The sequence below is a fragment of the Halichoeres trimaculatus genome, unplaced genomic scaffold, assembly GCF_033239565.1.
Source record: "Halichoeres trimaculatus isolate MK-OKI-2021-1 unplaced genomic scaffold, fHalTri1.1 fHalTri1_scaffold_15, whole genome shotgun sequence".
Taxonomy (NCBI): Eukaryota; Metazoa; Chordata; class Actinopteri; order Labriformes; family Labridae; genus Halichoeres; species Halichoeres trimaculatus.
The window spans coordinates 19,578,680-19,594,702 of record NW_027437193.1 but is presented as its reverse complement, the minus strand read 5'-3'; the positions used below and the strand labels follow the sequence as shown (position 1 = coordinate 19,594,702).

Sequence of the window (16,023 nt, the reverse complement as noted above, 5' to 3'; positions counted from 1 at the left end):
ATGGAGACGTTCGGCTTGAGGAGGACTCAGTCCCTGAAGAGTCTCTCTTCTTCAGAGGGTCAGGAGAGGTCATGGGCCATGCCGGCCTCCTCTCGCTGGGACAGGAAGACTGTGTCTCAGCTGGTGCAACAGTAAGTCCTGCTCAAAGTGTGCATGCTAACATCCCACTACTATAACTTTAGAAACCCTCTGTTTCCTTTGCATTATCAGTCTGCTGAACAAGGCTGTGATTCATTCAGTGTGTTTTTTCACACTCCAACAAGCTAAACTTAATGTTTAACACAAATTACAATGTAATTCCACTCTTCTGGTTCAAATTAGTTTTTATAACTGAAACAACTAAAACTAGAAAAGCACTCAGAGAGCGCAGACTTCCGCCAAGCATATTGTGATTGTGATGCAACACTTAAGTCCTACTTTAATGTTATACTCTCTTTCAGCAGACTGACTTAAAAAAAAAACCTGGATCCAGACAGTGATCTGGATCACGCCCAAAATGTAGTTCTTCAGTTCTTCCTTATCCCATTTTGAAAATTTCCTGAAAATTTCATCAAGATTTGTTGTTAGATTTTGAGCTATGTTGTTCAAAGACAAACAAACCAACAAACTGTTCCAAAAAACATAACCTCCTTGGCGAAGGTAATTATGTGGAATATTGAAATTGAGTTTGAAGGATTTGGAACACTAACATTTTTTATTTTTATTTTATTTATTTATTTATTTATTTATTTATTTATTTATTTATTTATTTATTTATTTATTCATTTATTTATTTATTTATTTTATTTTACTTAATTATTTATTTATTTATTTATTTATTTATTTATTTATTTATTTATTTTTTGGGGGGGAGGGCATAAAACGAAACAAAAAAAACCATTCTGAAATTTAAAGAAAAAAAAGTGATTAAAAAAAAAAAAAAAAAAAAAAAAAAAAAAACAGCTCTTAAATTGGTCTACCCTCCAAAATAGTATTTCTATGCCCCTAATCTTCTTCTGTAGAGAACCAGATTTTTTTTTGGTACTGAAATTATTTATACTTTGCAGTCAAACGAAGTAAAACCATGCCATAATTAACATTTTTCAACCACAGTGCAGACATTTGATTAAACCTTACTTTCTAGTTTTCATCAAGATCAAATAACAGGTTTAACCAAATAAAGCAATAACATCTCGTCAGTGTCATGCATTTGTAACCCATCATCCTTTTATATAGAGTTGAAGGCTGATTTCTCTGTCACTGTGGCTCTGCAGACCATGTCATTCACAAACTTGTCAATTAATGTTCTCTCTCAGTTACCAGAGCTGCACAGACATCACTGCTGCTGAAAAAGTGGAACTCAAACTTCAGGTATGTTTTACTTTTCTTTACAGTTTTCCTTCCTTATATTGTTAATGTGATGAACACATGAAGACAAAATCACAATCTAAAATCAGATACCCCCTCTGACATCAGGATTCACAGATATGTGTGGATGACGGCTGGAGGTCAGAGAGCAGGGGCAGCGTCTCTCTGCGGGGATCAGGAAGGATCTCTAACCTTTCCAGGAGTCGCTCCATGGACTTCCTCCCTCAGAGAGAGTCTCTGGGCACTAAAGCTCTGTGTGCTCTGTTTGAGTCCAAAGCCTCCCTGCAGCAGAGCTTCAGCAGCCAGCAACTCAGCTCGACACCTGTTCACAGCAGTAAGATGGGGAGAGAGGGCCCCCTGCAGGACTGGAGAGGTCACAACACTCCTTTAAAGGACACAGCCATTCAGGTATGTGAGCGTACATGTTACTATTGTTGACATGACTTCAGGAAAATATCTGATAGCAACTTGTCTGATTTCTTGTTTCTCTGTAGTTATTCTTGTTTTAGTTATAAAGATTTGCATAACATCCAACCAAAATTTAACCTTATTACTAACCATTATTATCCACATTTCTAAAACTATTTATTAGACAATGACACCCCTGACCTTCCTCTGGCAAACGAAGCTCCAAGAGATTTGCAACATAACAGATTAATGTCAAAAATGTAGTAAAGGAGGCTAACATTAACAGTGTAGTGGGGCTTCGACATTTTAGAGACAGTGAGAATCACAAGTTCTAGATCAGCAGCAGCGCTCTGTTGACATAAAATTGTGTTTTTGTACAATAATATAAAGTTGATCGTACAGAAAACATCATCACTCATATTTGCGAAATAAAAAAAAAACTTTTATTTTTATTTTGTTAATTGCTACTGGGGCCCCCTTGTGGCTGAAGGGCCTAAGAAAGCACTTAGTTTGCTTATGCCTTTCTTTCGTTACTATTTTTACAGTCCAATTGGTTTCTGTGGTGGAGAGCTACTATGGAGTTTAATGGAGACTTATCTGTTTAACTGTTATTTCTTTTTTGTTAATGACAGAGAAACTCTCAAGTGGATGGAGGGAAGGTCATGAACGGGCTGCCTGATTCTTACATTGGATCATCCATATCGTCACAAGGTGAGCAGCAGGGCTTGATTTTATGTTTAGTCACTCAGAGAGAACAGGGGATGATGTGCCAGGGTTTCCCCAAAGACATTAGATCATTGCTTTATTTTAAGAACCACAGCTCATCATCAGTCGTCCTCACTTTAACAGACTGTTGAAGATTCAGATTTAAGACCCCACTCTGTGATCTCTCTTTGAATGTCTGCGCCCCTGCTGGATATTTTAAATATGAATGAAAGCCGAGATTTTAATCCATCTGTGCTACTTGACACATCAAGAATATAAAACAAATCCAGGTTAAGTTACAGCAGAGTAAAAATGTCAGGATCAAGGCCTTGGGTCTTTTAAGTGTCACCATAAACATCGTGACAGAGCTGGTTTGAGCACGAACGTCTGTGTTGTCTGTCTAAACAGCTAAAAAAAGACGAGGATGAAGCCGTGTAAAAGCATAACTATGTATTGGGCTTAGGCGCTTAAGATAGGAGTGAAGCTCTCACTCCGACCATGACGCAGACCTTGGCCCTCTGAGCCGGGCTTCTCTGTGTCCTGTAAGTGATACAGCCGCAGCGTATCGTAGCTGATGTTTTGACCCTGTGTGCTGTGAGTAAGACACAGGCAGGAATGTGAGAGGATAAATGCAGTGTGGATTCATGACGGCAATGGTGTAACTTCCTAAGGCTTGTGAAATAAATTCAAACTACAAATTAAAAGTCAATAAAAACGTAAAACCTGCCTGTGTAGTCTACTAGACTAATCTGGTCAAATACATATTTAAAAAAATCTCTTAATCTTTATCTATGTAGCATCAAGTTACAACAAAGATTAACTCATGGCAGTCAAGTTTACTTTAGACTGAGAGTGGTTTTTGTTTTAAAGCAAATCTCATAATAATAGTATGACAAAGTCTCCCCAACAGCCCTACATTTCACCAAAACAGTTCTTTTTATGTGTACTTCAATTACACTGTCGCCCAAAATCCCACTGACACACATACAGCTCCCACCCAGTGCCCGTTATAGTGGGTGACAATGTATCTGTGGGAATGGGAGGTGGAGGGGTCCCCCACTGACTAACACAGGAGATTGACTCAGCCGCCAGCCCACCCTCCCAAAATAGCCAAAGTCTTCCAGCGGGGCAGCGGGCTCTGATAAAAATCAGCTGTCACCAAGGCCGCAGGACGAGAAAGAGATCAGTCAGAGAGAAAGAGAGACGACCAGACATCACACAGGTCTGTGGAGAAAGACATCAGAACAGAGGAGATATACGAGGGAGAGACAGAGGACCACACTGGATGGTGTTTTTGTGAGTAAAAATGAACAATAAGGAATTTAATTATGTTACCAAACGGAGTCGATGTTATCAGCACTGAGCATGAAACTGACGTGTCACAGAATGGGGTTAAATCTACGGCTTATTTTCTACTCCTGTCCTAACTGAGCCTTTATATATGCAGTGTTAATAACTAAAATCTGGTGTAAATCTGAGCCTGATTTAAAAACTGAACATAAGTTACTGCAAAAACTAAATAAACAACAGTTAATATGCCTTTAAATCACAAAAAACTGCTCTATCGGAAAAGTTCGAGGCTTTGCAGAAGCATCCTCAAATGATGCTACTCTCTTTATCTCAGTGAAACAGTTATTTCAACATTTACACCTTTGAAAATCAAACTTAGCTGTTATAATTTTTTTTCTTCCTTGTCTGAAATATGTCGATATACCAAATATAAACCACAACTGATATGACAGGCCAAGTAAAATTTTTATATGACATTGAACAAAAATGAAGCCTTAAAATTTATTGTAGAGAGTAAATTTTCAGCAAATGCTCAAAGTAATTCCATGGTCTAAAGATTTTAAGATTTGAAAAAAAAAATCAATGATCATCACTAAGATGTAAAACAAAACAAAAAGGAAACTTTGATATTCTTTTTTTTTTATTTTCCTCAAAGACATTATTTCATTATGGTAAATGTTAAAACCTGTTGCTACTTTGTCCCTGGTATCTCCCTGAAGTCTTAAGTGGATATCATTTTACTAGTCTTTATCCTGAGTAATGTCTGGTATGAGAGGTCAAACATTCCTCTTCCTGTATCTCTAAAAAAGAGAAAGTATTACTGAAAGACGAATCAAAGATAACTCCTGTGTCAGTGTGGTCTGGGGCCATGCAGCCTTTCATCATTCAGGTTTTCGTTACCGTCTGTAAATGTGGCTACAGTCGACAGCTGATGGTGGTGAAGGTGGTGGTAGTGGAGAACAAATACCAACTGCATCTCACCATCATTTGTACAGCTGCCCGCAGCCCAAAACGCCCCCACATTACTGCTCCGCTAATAGCTCCTCTTCATTCCTGCAGAATGAGCCTGGATCAAAGAGCTGTCAGCAGGAAACGCTTTCACAGTGTGAGAATCACACAGGAAGGAATTCATGAAGCTGACCGTCCCTGTCTGCTTTTGATTCAGAAATGAGGAGATTTTACAAATTCATATTTCACCAGCGCTCAATCGAAGCGCGTGTGTTTAATGATGACAAGTTGACCTCTCAGTTTGGGCAGCGAGGACTTGGTTTCCATTCTGTCTGCTCATCCAGCTATGAAAATGCTTTAAGTCCGGACTCGTGAGGGGCGCCAGCCTGCTGGTCCATCCCTTTGTCCTGCCAGGGCTTAGTGTGTGAAAAGGCGAGGTGTGTGTTCAAATCTGGACATTAGTTACAGCTGGATGGCCTGTGCAGCACACTGGACTGTTGACCCCCGGCTAAATTCACTTTGCATTTGATATTTAAAACTATCCAGATTTGTCGTTCATCTGTTTCATAACGTTTTTTCTGATGATTCAAAACTTCACTGTGAAATCCAGCACTGAACTACTTCAGCCTTGGACAAAGCTCAGGAGGAACATGCACTCCAAGGCAGATATCATTTCCACGTTTTTCATGGGGTCAGACTCTCACATTCCTGCGGTCAGGTGTTGACGTTTTGATGGCAGAGAGCTCTCACAAACAATGTGCAAACAATCTGTGTGACTCCAGCTGAGCTAGCAGTTGCTGTTTTTTTTCCTTCTTGGCGTCACGGTGGGTGTGCCGTTTGGTGAGGGTCCCTGGCAGCAGGCAGGCTGTGTGGGCCTGTCTGGGATCAAAGCCTCCGTAAACAAAGTGGTTTGGGTTTGTTACAGTGTCAGTTTTCACTATACTTCACCCCGCCAAGGTTCAGTTCAGAAAGTAATCTCCAGAGATGCTCAGAGCCACTGCAGAGCCACCAACATGGAAGTGTTGTAGCGGATGAAATAGTTTCCAAGAGTTACCAGGCAGCTAAAAGAGTGATAAGAAAGTTTCCGACACGGCTATTAATACACACCAAAAGCATCTCTATAAATAGAGGAACACTGTGTTATCATTAAAGTTCCTTGAGGGGCTGGAAACACTCTGCTTGAGCCCTGCTTTACAAGAAAGTGTTGAAATGAATCTGAACGAGGAAAAGCAAAATCATAAAAAGGTTATTTTATTTTGATTATAGCTATTGATGAAGGGAATTTGAGGTCGATTCAGTGAACCAGATTGTGAGTCTGCGAGCAGCAGCGGGATCTGACTCTTTTGGCTCCTGAATGGCTCTCAGGCCATGTCCACTATAGCAGTGTGTCTGGGAAATATATTGTTACGTTTAGGCCTGTCATCAGCTCAAAACTGCATCAAAAACAATGCTTTCTAAAAACTCTGACCAAAATGAAGATTTAGGAAAACTCCAGTTTCATGGTTTCACGTATACACCTGGAAACAGAGTTTTTGATTGTCAAACGTCATCACTGAATGACGGGGGCTCATTCTGATTGGCTGGCATGGGTTTCACAACACTGTCAAATCTTGGTTTGGCATGATTCGAGCCCTGTACATGTGAATGAAAGTATTTTCTAAAATGAATGAGGGGGATATTTGTTTTTGAAAATACTCAGCTACATGTGAACAAGGCCTCAGTCTGCGATCAAGGATCAGGGCCAACAAGCAAAGGATGGAGTTTGATAGTTAAGTTGTGCATTCATGAGAATGAGATTGGAATCCCACAAAAAAATCTATTTTAGCTTATGGTACATCTTTATGTTGTTTTAAAAAGGAATGTCGGAAAATAAGCCCTTTGCCTTTGTTTAAATACGCTTTGTGAATCTGCTACAGTTGAGCTTTAGTACAGCATTCGTTGATAACTGAAAACTCAATATTTTAGCCCAGAAGTGAAACACTGACACATTTCAGGAAAAGACTGCAAAAAAGAGAGAAAAACTTGAATCCATTCCAACAAGAGTCTGACAGGAAGCTTGAGCAAACTGTTTCTTCTCAGTTTGATTTCACAAGATGATCCACGTTTCTCATTTTAGCGTGCAAGCCTGGATGCTTTGATATTCCTATGCGTTACTTAAAGATTAACCACATCCTAAAATTGCCACCACTTTCCCATGAACTTGTAACTTTTTCTGGTAGGACTTTGACTCTATTGTTGTAAATCCATGCTGTTTTACAACTTAGTCCCTGAAAGAGATTATACATTTCATCTTTTGCTGCTTTATTTCCTGTTGGAGAGGTATGATTTGAACTTTCTGTTGTCTTTTATGTTGCAGAGGATAAATATAGCCCATCACTGACTAAGGGGGGCACCCCATCAAGACAAAGCAGAGACAGGATATCTCCGTCGTCCTCAGTCAGAGACAGATCAGCTCTCTATCTGTCAAGAGCAGCAGCCACAGACTCCACAGGAGGCTCCACACAGGCAGTGAGTTCCTGACATGCCTCTCATTCCTGCACACACACCGAGGTCCAGGGCCTCAACACAGAATGAGCACAATGCTGTGAAACAATAGGAGAGACTCAACATCATACAATAAATCTACCACCAGCCTGTAATAAACTGCACCTGCGCAGAAAATGACACAACTTACTCATGGGTCAAATGATCTAAATCACTGTCTCTGTTTCTGATGCTTGACAGGAAATCACCAGTACTCCAGTCACAAGGACAAAAGCACCAAAGGTATTTCCCTACTCTCCCAGCATCCATTCAGCGTGTTTGTTTGCTGTGTTACTGACTCTGGATCTGCTTGTTGGACCAAAGATGAAGTTAACCTTTGACCTGCTACTTCAGATAATCCTACCATGTGGTGTCAACATTTAGACAAGTGGACCCGGTTCATGGCTGAACCATATTCATTATTCAAAGACTCAGGACAACAAATACTTAGCAGTTATTACCTTCAGGATTTCTACCAATGTCAGATTTGTTCCCAAATATCTGGTGTAAGTGGAAAAGAAAAATATATTCTACTAAAATCTACTACTTAAAAACAGAGAATGCTAATTTATTTTGGCTAAGTCTGTACAAAACAAACTTAAACTTACGCCACATTTCAGGGACATTTTGACTCTAATAATTCTAACTAAGCATAAAACAGAAAATGTTAAAAAGAAAAGCTTCAACAAGGTAGTACTACTTGTTGCTCTGAAGCCCCTCAGACGATGTCAGGTTCTGTGTCAGGTTGGATTCACAGTATCAAAATCACGCTCATTCAAAGTCGTTAAAGGTTGAGAGCTGTCTGAATGTCAGAAAGGTGGAGTTAAATTTAACCCCAGTGAGTAAAACCTTTGCCACAATTTGAAAATGCATGAAGTAGAAAAGGGAAGAAGTCAGGGCTCAAATATCAACGTCAAAGAAGTAAATCCTTAAGTAAAACACAGAAACCAAAAACCTTGATTTGAGAACAGAAAATATCAAAACTCTAGTTCTTAACACTTTGACAATCTGACAACAGTCTGACATTATTATTTTGACATTATCAAATGAAGATCAGGGTTTTCAGCTCTTTCTAAAACCAACATTAGCGTCAAAGATTTCCTTTAACCTCCATAAATCCTGATTGAGTTGAACCTAAAAACACTGGATGTCAATGAATGAAAGTAAAACAAATCTCTTATCAGCATTTTTGGAAAGTGACATTTCCTTTTCTGTCATACTGAAGTGTATATATAACAGCATTATATTTCCTATATTAAAAATGACAGCCAACCTTTACATTTGCTCTATGCAGATTTTATAAAACCAGTGGATCAAATATGTGGGTGAAAGATGCCAAACATGATCAAAGTCCTGCCTTTATCTTGGATCAAGCTGTGATATTTCTTCCCATTCTTTGCGCCTTTTTCTGCACCCAACTGCTTTCTGCAACAAACCCACTGTACCGAAGATAGAAGAGCATATTGTAGCTTGATAGCTTCATACTCCCTCCCCAAGGCGCTGGTGCAGACCAAAACTAAACATTGAAAAAAAAACCAAATACATCCAACTAGAAATGAATTATTATGTTCCTCTGCCTCTGCTGGATCTGCCATCGTCAGTATCGTTATCAACCAAGAGTAGCGGTGTGTGTAAAGGTGTGTCTTCTGCATACTAACAGCTTGAAGTGTTTTGATAACCTTGGTGAGACAGTGAGGATGGTTTGCTGTGAAAAACATCAGCCGGAGCACAGAGAAAGGTAAAGTATGGCTTTTCTTGCTAAATCACCCTTAATTCTAACATATGCACATATTTTAGAGAATCATTTTTTGATACCAAAACCTGAACCTATCATTACTTTTTGTTCTTCATTTAAAGATGGCTGACGCAGCCAGGAAAGTCACAGTCTCACCACCATCTCATGATGATGATGACCTGCCTCCTCCTCCTCCACCTCCTCCCGTCCCACCAAGACCCCTGGACTATGAAGGATCATCAGAGTTTGCTAGCCTCCCCCTTCCTCCACCCAAAGAAACCTTCTCCGGTTTCTACCAGCAACGTCAGAAAAGTGAACTGAAGAGGCTCTTCAAGCACATCCACCCAGACCTCAGAGCTAATCTGGATGTTGCAGTGGACGATGAAATACTGAAAGCAGTGCAGTCAGAAAACCCTCAGGCAGCAGAATCAGCCTACCAGGCTGAAGTCCAATCCATGAGGTGGATCTTCGAGAACTGGACTCTGGACAACATTGGAGATCCTCATGCAACCAAGAAGCTGTTGTATGATGAGGAGTTGAAAGGTGGAGATGTTAGAGGCACCTCCTCCATGTTTGAGCACTTTGACAGCACCCAACAAATGTCCACTCAAAGACAGACTTCAGTCCGAGGAGATGTGAGAACATCAATGTGGCTGTTTGAGACTCAACCCTTAGATTCCCTGAGTAAACCTAAAGGAGAAGAAGGTGAACTGGTCGAAGCAGTGCTGAAGGAGCCCATCCAGGTAGGAGATGTACGAGGGACTCGTCTGCTTTTTGAGTCTAAACCACTGAGTGACTTGGGACGCTGCAACTCCATCGAAGACCAGAGCTTCCTCAAACTCAAATCTGAGCTCCAGGAGCAGAAAGGAGACGTCCAGAAGACTGTGAAACTCTTCCAGGCAGACCCCTGCTGTGCCATCAGAGACAACAGTGGAAACATCCATGAGGTTAAATCCATCTGCAGAGAGGAGATCAACAGCAGCAACATCAGCACTGCACGATGGCTTTTTGAAACTAAGCCTTTGGACCTGATAAATAAAGGGACTGAAGGGGTGAAAATAATTCGAGGTATCTCCCTTGAAGAGGCCCAAAGGGGGGGAGTCGACCAGAAGAAGTGGATGTTTGAAACTCAGTCATTTGACACGATACAAGAGGTTACTGGAGAAGGGAAATTTGAAGGAACACTGGCTGAATGTGCAGGAGAGGCAGACGTTGTCAACAAGAAGAAGCTGTTTGAAATGCAACCACTGGCAGCGCTGAAGGGAGACTCTGAGGAAAAGTCTCTGGAAAAAGAAGAAGTCATCGGGGGGAATGTGAAGACTTCTCTTTGGCTGTTTGAAACTCAGCCCATGGAGGCCCTCAGTGACAGCTATGAAGTTGGGCGTTTAAAGAAAGTCACCCTTTCAGCTGAAGAACAAGGAGAAGTTAAAGGCAAAAAGCAAATGTTTGAGAGCGGGGGGATCCAAATGCACACCTCAATCAAGGAACAAGAGATTGAAAAGGGCGATGTCAAGGGTTTTAAACATCTTTTTGAAACAATTCCTCTGAGCAAAATATCTCAGTCAGATGAGGAATTATTAGAGAAGGAAACAACAATCGAAGCTGGAAATGTAAAAGGCAACAAAGCAACATTTGAGACAACTCCTTTATACGCTTTAAAGGACAGTTCTGGTAACCTGCATAAGGTTACAACAGTCAGCCGAGAGGAGCTGATCAAAGGGAAGGTCCAAAATTATAAGTGGATGTTTGAAACCAAGCCTTTGGACAAACTTGCAGATGGAAAAGAAAATGTTGAGGTAATCAAAGGCATCACAAGACATGAGGACACAATGGGTGACGTCAAGATGGCAAAGTGGCTTTTTGAGACACAGACAATAGACGGGATCCATTCCAAGTTCAACCAGACGGAGCAGAATGTGTCTGTCGAGGAGGAATCTCGTAAAGGTGATGTCAAGACCTGTAAATGGTTATTCGAGACGCAGCCAATGGACATTTTGTATGATAAGTCAGAAAAACAACAGGATAAAGAAGCCATTGAAAATGCCAATGTGAAGTCTATTACCTGGCTCTTTGAGTCACAGCCTCTCGACAGCATCAAAGATGGCGAAGAATACAACCTGAAGCTTTGCAGCACCATAAAAGATTCTGTTAAATCAGGAGCAGGTGTTCAAACAGTCAAACATCTCTTTGAAACAGAAACCTTGGATAGAATAAAAAAGGGAACAAGTCTTGAGCAGGGTATGAAACGTGTAAGCCAGGTCAACTTTCAGTCTGGAGATGTCTCAAGAGTCAAGGAACTCTTTGAATCCCAGTCCCTCGATGAAATTGGATCAGAAATAGTGACATCTGATGAAAAGAGCAAAGATGAGCAGATAGAAAAAGGTTCTGTACACACATTTACCTGGATGTTTGAGAACCACCCCATGAGCCTGATCAACAAGGAGAGGAAAGATGAAATCACTCAGAGAGTCAGCAGTGCAGAGAGTGGAGATGTCAAAAACAAAAAGTTCATATTTGAAACCTCCTCATTGGACAAAATCCACGATCAACCCCTTGAACAGGAGTTGGACTCTGTAGAAAAGCCTATGACTAATGTTGATGTCAAGTCCAGCACCATGATGTTTGAGTCTCAGCCACTGTATGCCATCAGAGACAAAGAGGGACAGTTTCATGAGGTGACAACTGTGAAAAAAGAGGAGGTAATGAGTGGTGACGTGAGAGGAGCAAGGTGGATGTTTGAGACTAAACCCCTCGATGCTATCAAAGAAGAAAGTGAAGTTTATGTGATCAGAGCTGTCACCCAGGAGGACATCAAGAAAGGAGATGTGAAATCAGCAAGATGGAAGTTTGAGACTCAACCTTTAGACTCCCTGACCAGTGGAGACAAGCCTTCAGTCAGGGTCATTGAAGATGTCGGGAGCAGTAATGTCCAGCAAAATAAACAGATTTTTGAATCTGAGCAAACAAACAAGAAGTTTGTGCGAATGGTGAGTGTCACTGATGTTCAGCAAGGGGATGTCCGCACCTCCACCTGGCTCTTTGAGAACCAAACCTTGGACAGTCTTAAAGGTGAGCCTCAGGAGGAAGGTCCAGTGAACACAGTCCATAGAGAGGATAGCCAGAAAGGAGATGTCAAACGCTGCACTTGGCTGTTTGAATCGCAGCCACTTGACAAGATCAAGGAGTCTGAGGGTGCCACGTTGCAAGATCCTATAGAGGAGAGACCAAAAGCTGATGTGAAGTGCACCACCTGGCTTTTTGAGACCACTCCTCTGGACAAAATCACTTCCAGCACTGTGACTGACACTCTGTCTTATCTGCAAGAAATGAGTTATATTCACTCCAGCGGCATCATAATAGAAGCAAACGAGAGCAAGAAAGTTAACATGGCAAAGTATGTGCTTGAATCTAACAGTGTGCAAATCCAGAAAGAGGATGTTGTGGGAGGTAACATCAGGAACATCATGTTACAGCTCATACTCAAACCGACCCTAAAGCCCCAGATCCGTCTGCTCAGAGAGGTGGAGAAAGGCAATGTCAATACCACTGTTGTAGAGCTTCCTGTCTATGAGTCTGCCACCCTGGAGACAGATCAAAGAATACAAAACATTGTTCAGTTGATCGAGGAAATGCTTGTTCAAGTCAAAGGTTTGAAAAAAGGAATCATAATGCAAGAGACCACAGAGGGACACGCTGAGATGTCCGTTTATTCGCTCATCAGCAGCTCTGAAACCAGAACTGACAGCCACGCTATAGAGAAAGGAGACGTTAAGTCTACAATTGGAAGTCTTCTAGCTACTGCCAATACTCAGAGGACTTCAGCGTCATGTAGAGTGGACAAAAATGAAAAGGGAAATGTAAATCTGTACAAAAGTTGCATTGAAAAGGGAGATCTGCACTATCTGAAGAGTCTTCATGCTGAGGCATCTGGAGATGAAGTGGATCACAGCCTTCCTGAGGAGCACATTGAAATAATCCAGGGAGACGTGAAAGAAGCAAAGAGAAGTCTCTGCCAGCAAAAAGACCAAGTGGAGAGAACCATTTCTGACGTGCTGCCAGGGGATGTGAAGAATACCAAGAAGGTTTTTGCATCAGAGTGCTCATTCAGTGTTGAGAGCAGTATCCCAAGGGAAGAAATATTGCCTGGAAACATCTCATCAGCGAAGCAACAACTTGCAGAGAAGCAACCTATCATTGTTGAAAAAGAGGACATTGTGTCAGGTGACATCAAGGCGACAATGCAGTCATTGGAGCGTGCCAAGCAGCAGAGCATGTGTGTCGAGCGGGAGGTCATAACACCTGGAACTATCTACGACATGGACTTATCAGTTGAAGTTCCTGAGGATGAAAGCAGCCACGCACAAAAAGAAGTGATTATATCTGGAGATGTGAAAGCAGCTAAGAAGTCCCTGGAAATGGCCAAGCAGCAAAGTATGCACATGGAACGTGAAGTTGTTGTCCCAGGAAAAATATATAACCTGAATGTCACAGCACAAGAGCAAAGCACCTCCTCAGCGAGTCAAACTACATGTTCGTCTCCCTCCAGAAGTCAGCAAACCAAGACAAGCAAATCAAAGGTCAGTGTTTCAGGGAAAGCTAGGGAGAGCTTTATGCCCTGTGAGGCTAGTCAACGAAGCGCAGTCATAGTTAGTAACGGTGCACCAGTGTCACTTCCACCTACCGTAAGTTATGAGTGTAATGGTCAGACAACAGGAGATGAGACAGAGGAAGTTATTAGAGGAGATGTGAAGGCAGCTATCAGATCTCTGCAGAGTGCAGCGACAGAGCAGAAGCTTCTAGATAAAGAAGATATTGTGAGAGGTAATGTCCAAATGGCTCTGCAGTCTCTTGAAAAGTCCAGTGTAAATGTATCCAAAGGAGACTACAAAGCCGCAATGATATACAGGAATTCAGGGAAGGCTTGTGCAGGGAGGAGCGAGACTGTTCACAATCAGTGTGTTGTGGTGTCTATGCCTCCATCTGACACAAAACTGTCTCCTTCAATTTCAGTAACCTCTGAAGGACAACCAACCATTACAGCTCAGAATCCAACACCCAGCCCAGTAGCAAATGGATACTCTAATTCATCCAGCCCTGAGAGCATGTTTCCACCTCCGATCCCTCAAAAGACAAGTGACAGAGTGCAGAGACCTGCTTTGCCGCCAAAGCCCCAATGGACAAAATCAGTGACTGTGGAAGAACAGAAAGTTTCAGCAAGTCCTGCTCCTGAAGTCTCTGTCCCTATGAAACTCAACACGAAAGGTCCAGATCACCCACCAGAACAAGAGAAACTCTTCTTAACAACTACTTCAGATAAACTACAAGAAACCAGACACGAGGAAAGCGGCACAGAGACCTTACATAAAACCTACCAACAGGACTGTGTCGATGAAGTGATGCAAAACACAGATAAAAAAATCAAGCATCTTCCAGTAGACCCAGAGAAAACAGCACATTTTGCAGGAAGCAGTTCAGACTACCAAGCTATAATGTGCAACTCTAATCAGGTGGAAATGGAGAGAAATGTCATACAGAAAATCAATGCAGCTGAGGAAATACAAATGTGTATGAAGAATTATGCAGCAGAAGATAAACAGGATATGAACATGAGCTTAAGAGCTGCTCTAAAGAACTTTGACAGAAAGGAAAGTAAGACTCAAGGCAGAGGAACACCTTCATTGTCCAAAAAAGTGAAAGTAAGTTATGATGATTCAAATGAACGTAAACAAGCCAACAAACCCAGTCCTCAACAATCACAACCAACAGAGATTCAGCATGCCACTCACGGTGCACAGCAAATACAACCCACCAGAAGTCCACATGATTCGAGCCATTTAGAGGAAAATATCCAGAGTGATAGGCAAACTATTCCTGAAGAAAAAGTAGTTTTTAGAGAAAAGAAAGTAAAAGAGACTGACGATGAGAGACGGCAAAGGCTTTCTGTCCATAAAGAAGAGATCATGAAAGGAAACGTAAAAGCAGCTATGGAAATCTTTGAAAATATAAGAATACGAGAGGAACTTAAAGGAATCCTAAGTCAAGTGCAAGAGATAGAAGGTGAAACCAGCAATGCAGACGCCAGCTCCTTGAAGACTTTGTACGACAATGTCCCCGCTTGGATGGAAACACCAAGTAGAAATACACAGCAGAGAAAAACAGGAGTAAAGAAAGTTGATGTAGAGCCACAGGACGATGACCTGGAGAGCATCTCCTCAGTCGAGACGGCATTTGAGGATCTGGAAAAGGCAAGTAAAGACATCATGAATCTGAAGGAGCAAACGCTGGCGAAGCTTCTTGACATTGAAGAGACAATTAAAAAAGCTTTATACTCAGTGTCCAACCTGAAGTCCGAGTCCGACATCGCAGGCTTGTCAGGACTGTTTGATGAGTCTCTGAAATCGGAGCCAAACTTTCAACCAGCCAACAACATCAGGAAAATAAGCATCGTGTCCAGCAAAGCGAAAAACAAAGAGGTGTCTGATGTGCAAACAGATTCAGATCCCAGTAAACCAGAAGTCCCCAGACAAATGTGCAGTAAACCACTCATCAGACAATCCTCACAGTCTTCCCCTTCATTCATCTCCATCCACTCAGCTGCTAGGAAGCCTGCAGACCAACCAAAGTCAACCATGTCAACATTTAAACCAACAACAGAGGGTAACTCTCATACTTCACCTGACGAAAGCAAAGATCCAGGTCAGGGGTTAGTCGCTGCTGAGTCCTCAAAAAGTCCTCCAAGGCGCAAGGTCAGTGTGCTCGAGGTCCAAACTGTCCCCGAGCAGCCGGCAGGAATAATCGGCAGAAAAACTGTGAGTGAAACTTACGAGGAAACTGATGGCTTTGGTAATGTGTTTGTTTCCTCTGTGACTTCAACCGTCGTCACCAAGCAGTCTGACAACAAATCAGCAGCACTTTTTGAAGTAGTTGGAAGTCCGGCCAGATATGAAGTCATGACATCCCCAGTCATCAAAAGATCTGGTCGCATGTTTGAGGATAAGGTGTCAGGCAGTAAAAAGGAGGAAGGGAAAGTGTTTGTAACATTTAGCCAAGCAAAAGAAAAGCTTTGA

At 41.7% G+C, this 16,023-nt stretch overlaps 1 protein-coding gene across 1 annotated transcript; it reads left to right on the top strand.

Moving 5' to 3' along the window:
• xirp1 (xin actin binding repeat containing 1) lies at nt 1–16,023 on the top strand. Its single transcript, XM_074688606.1, has 8 exons — nt 1–131; nt 1,296–1,350; nt 1,456–1,755; nt 2,388–2,466; nt 7,055–7,206; nt 7,423–7,464; nt 9,079–14,743; nt 14,834–16,023. Exons 1-8 carry the CDS (start codon nt 1–3, stop codon nt 16,021–16,023), a joined length of 7,614 nt encoding a protein of 2,537 aa, XP_074544707.1.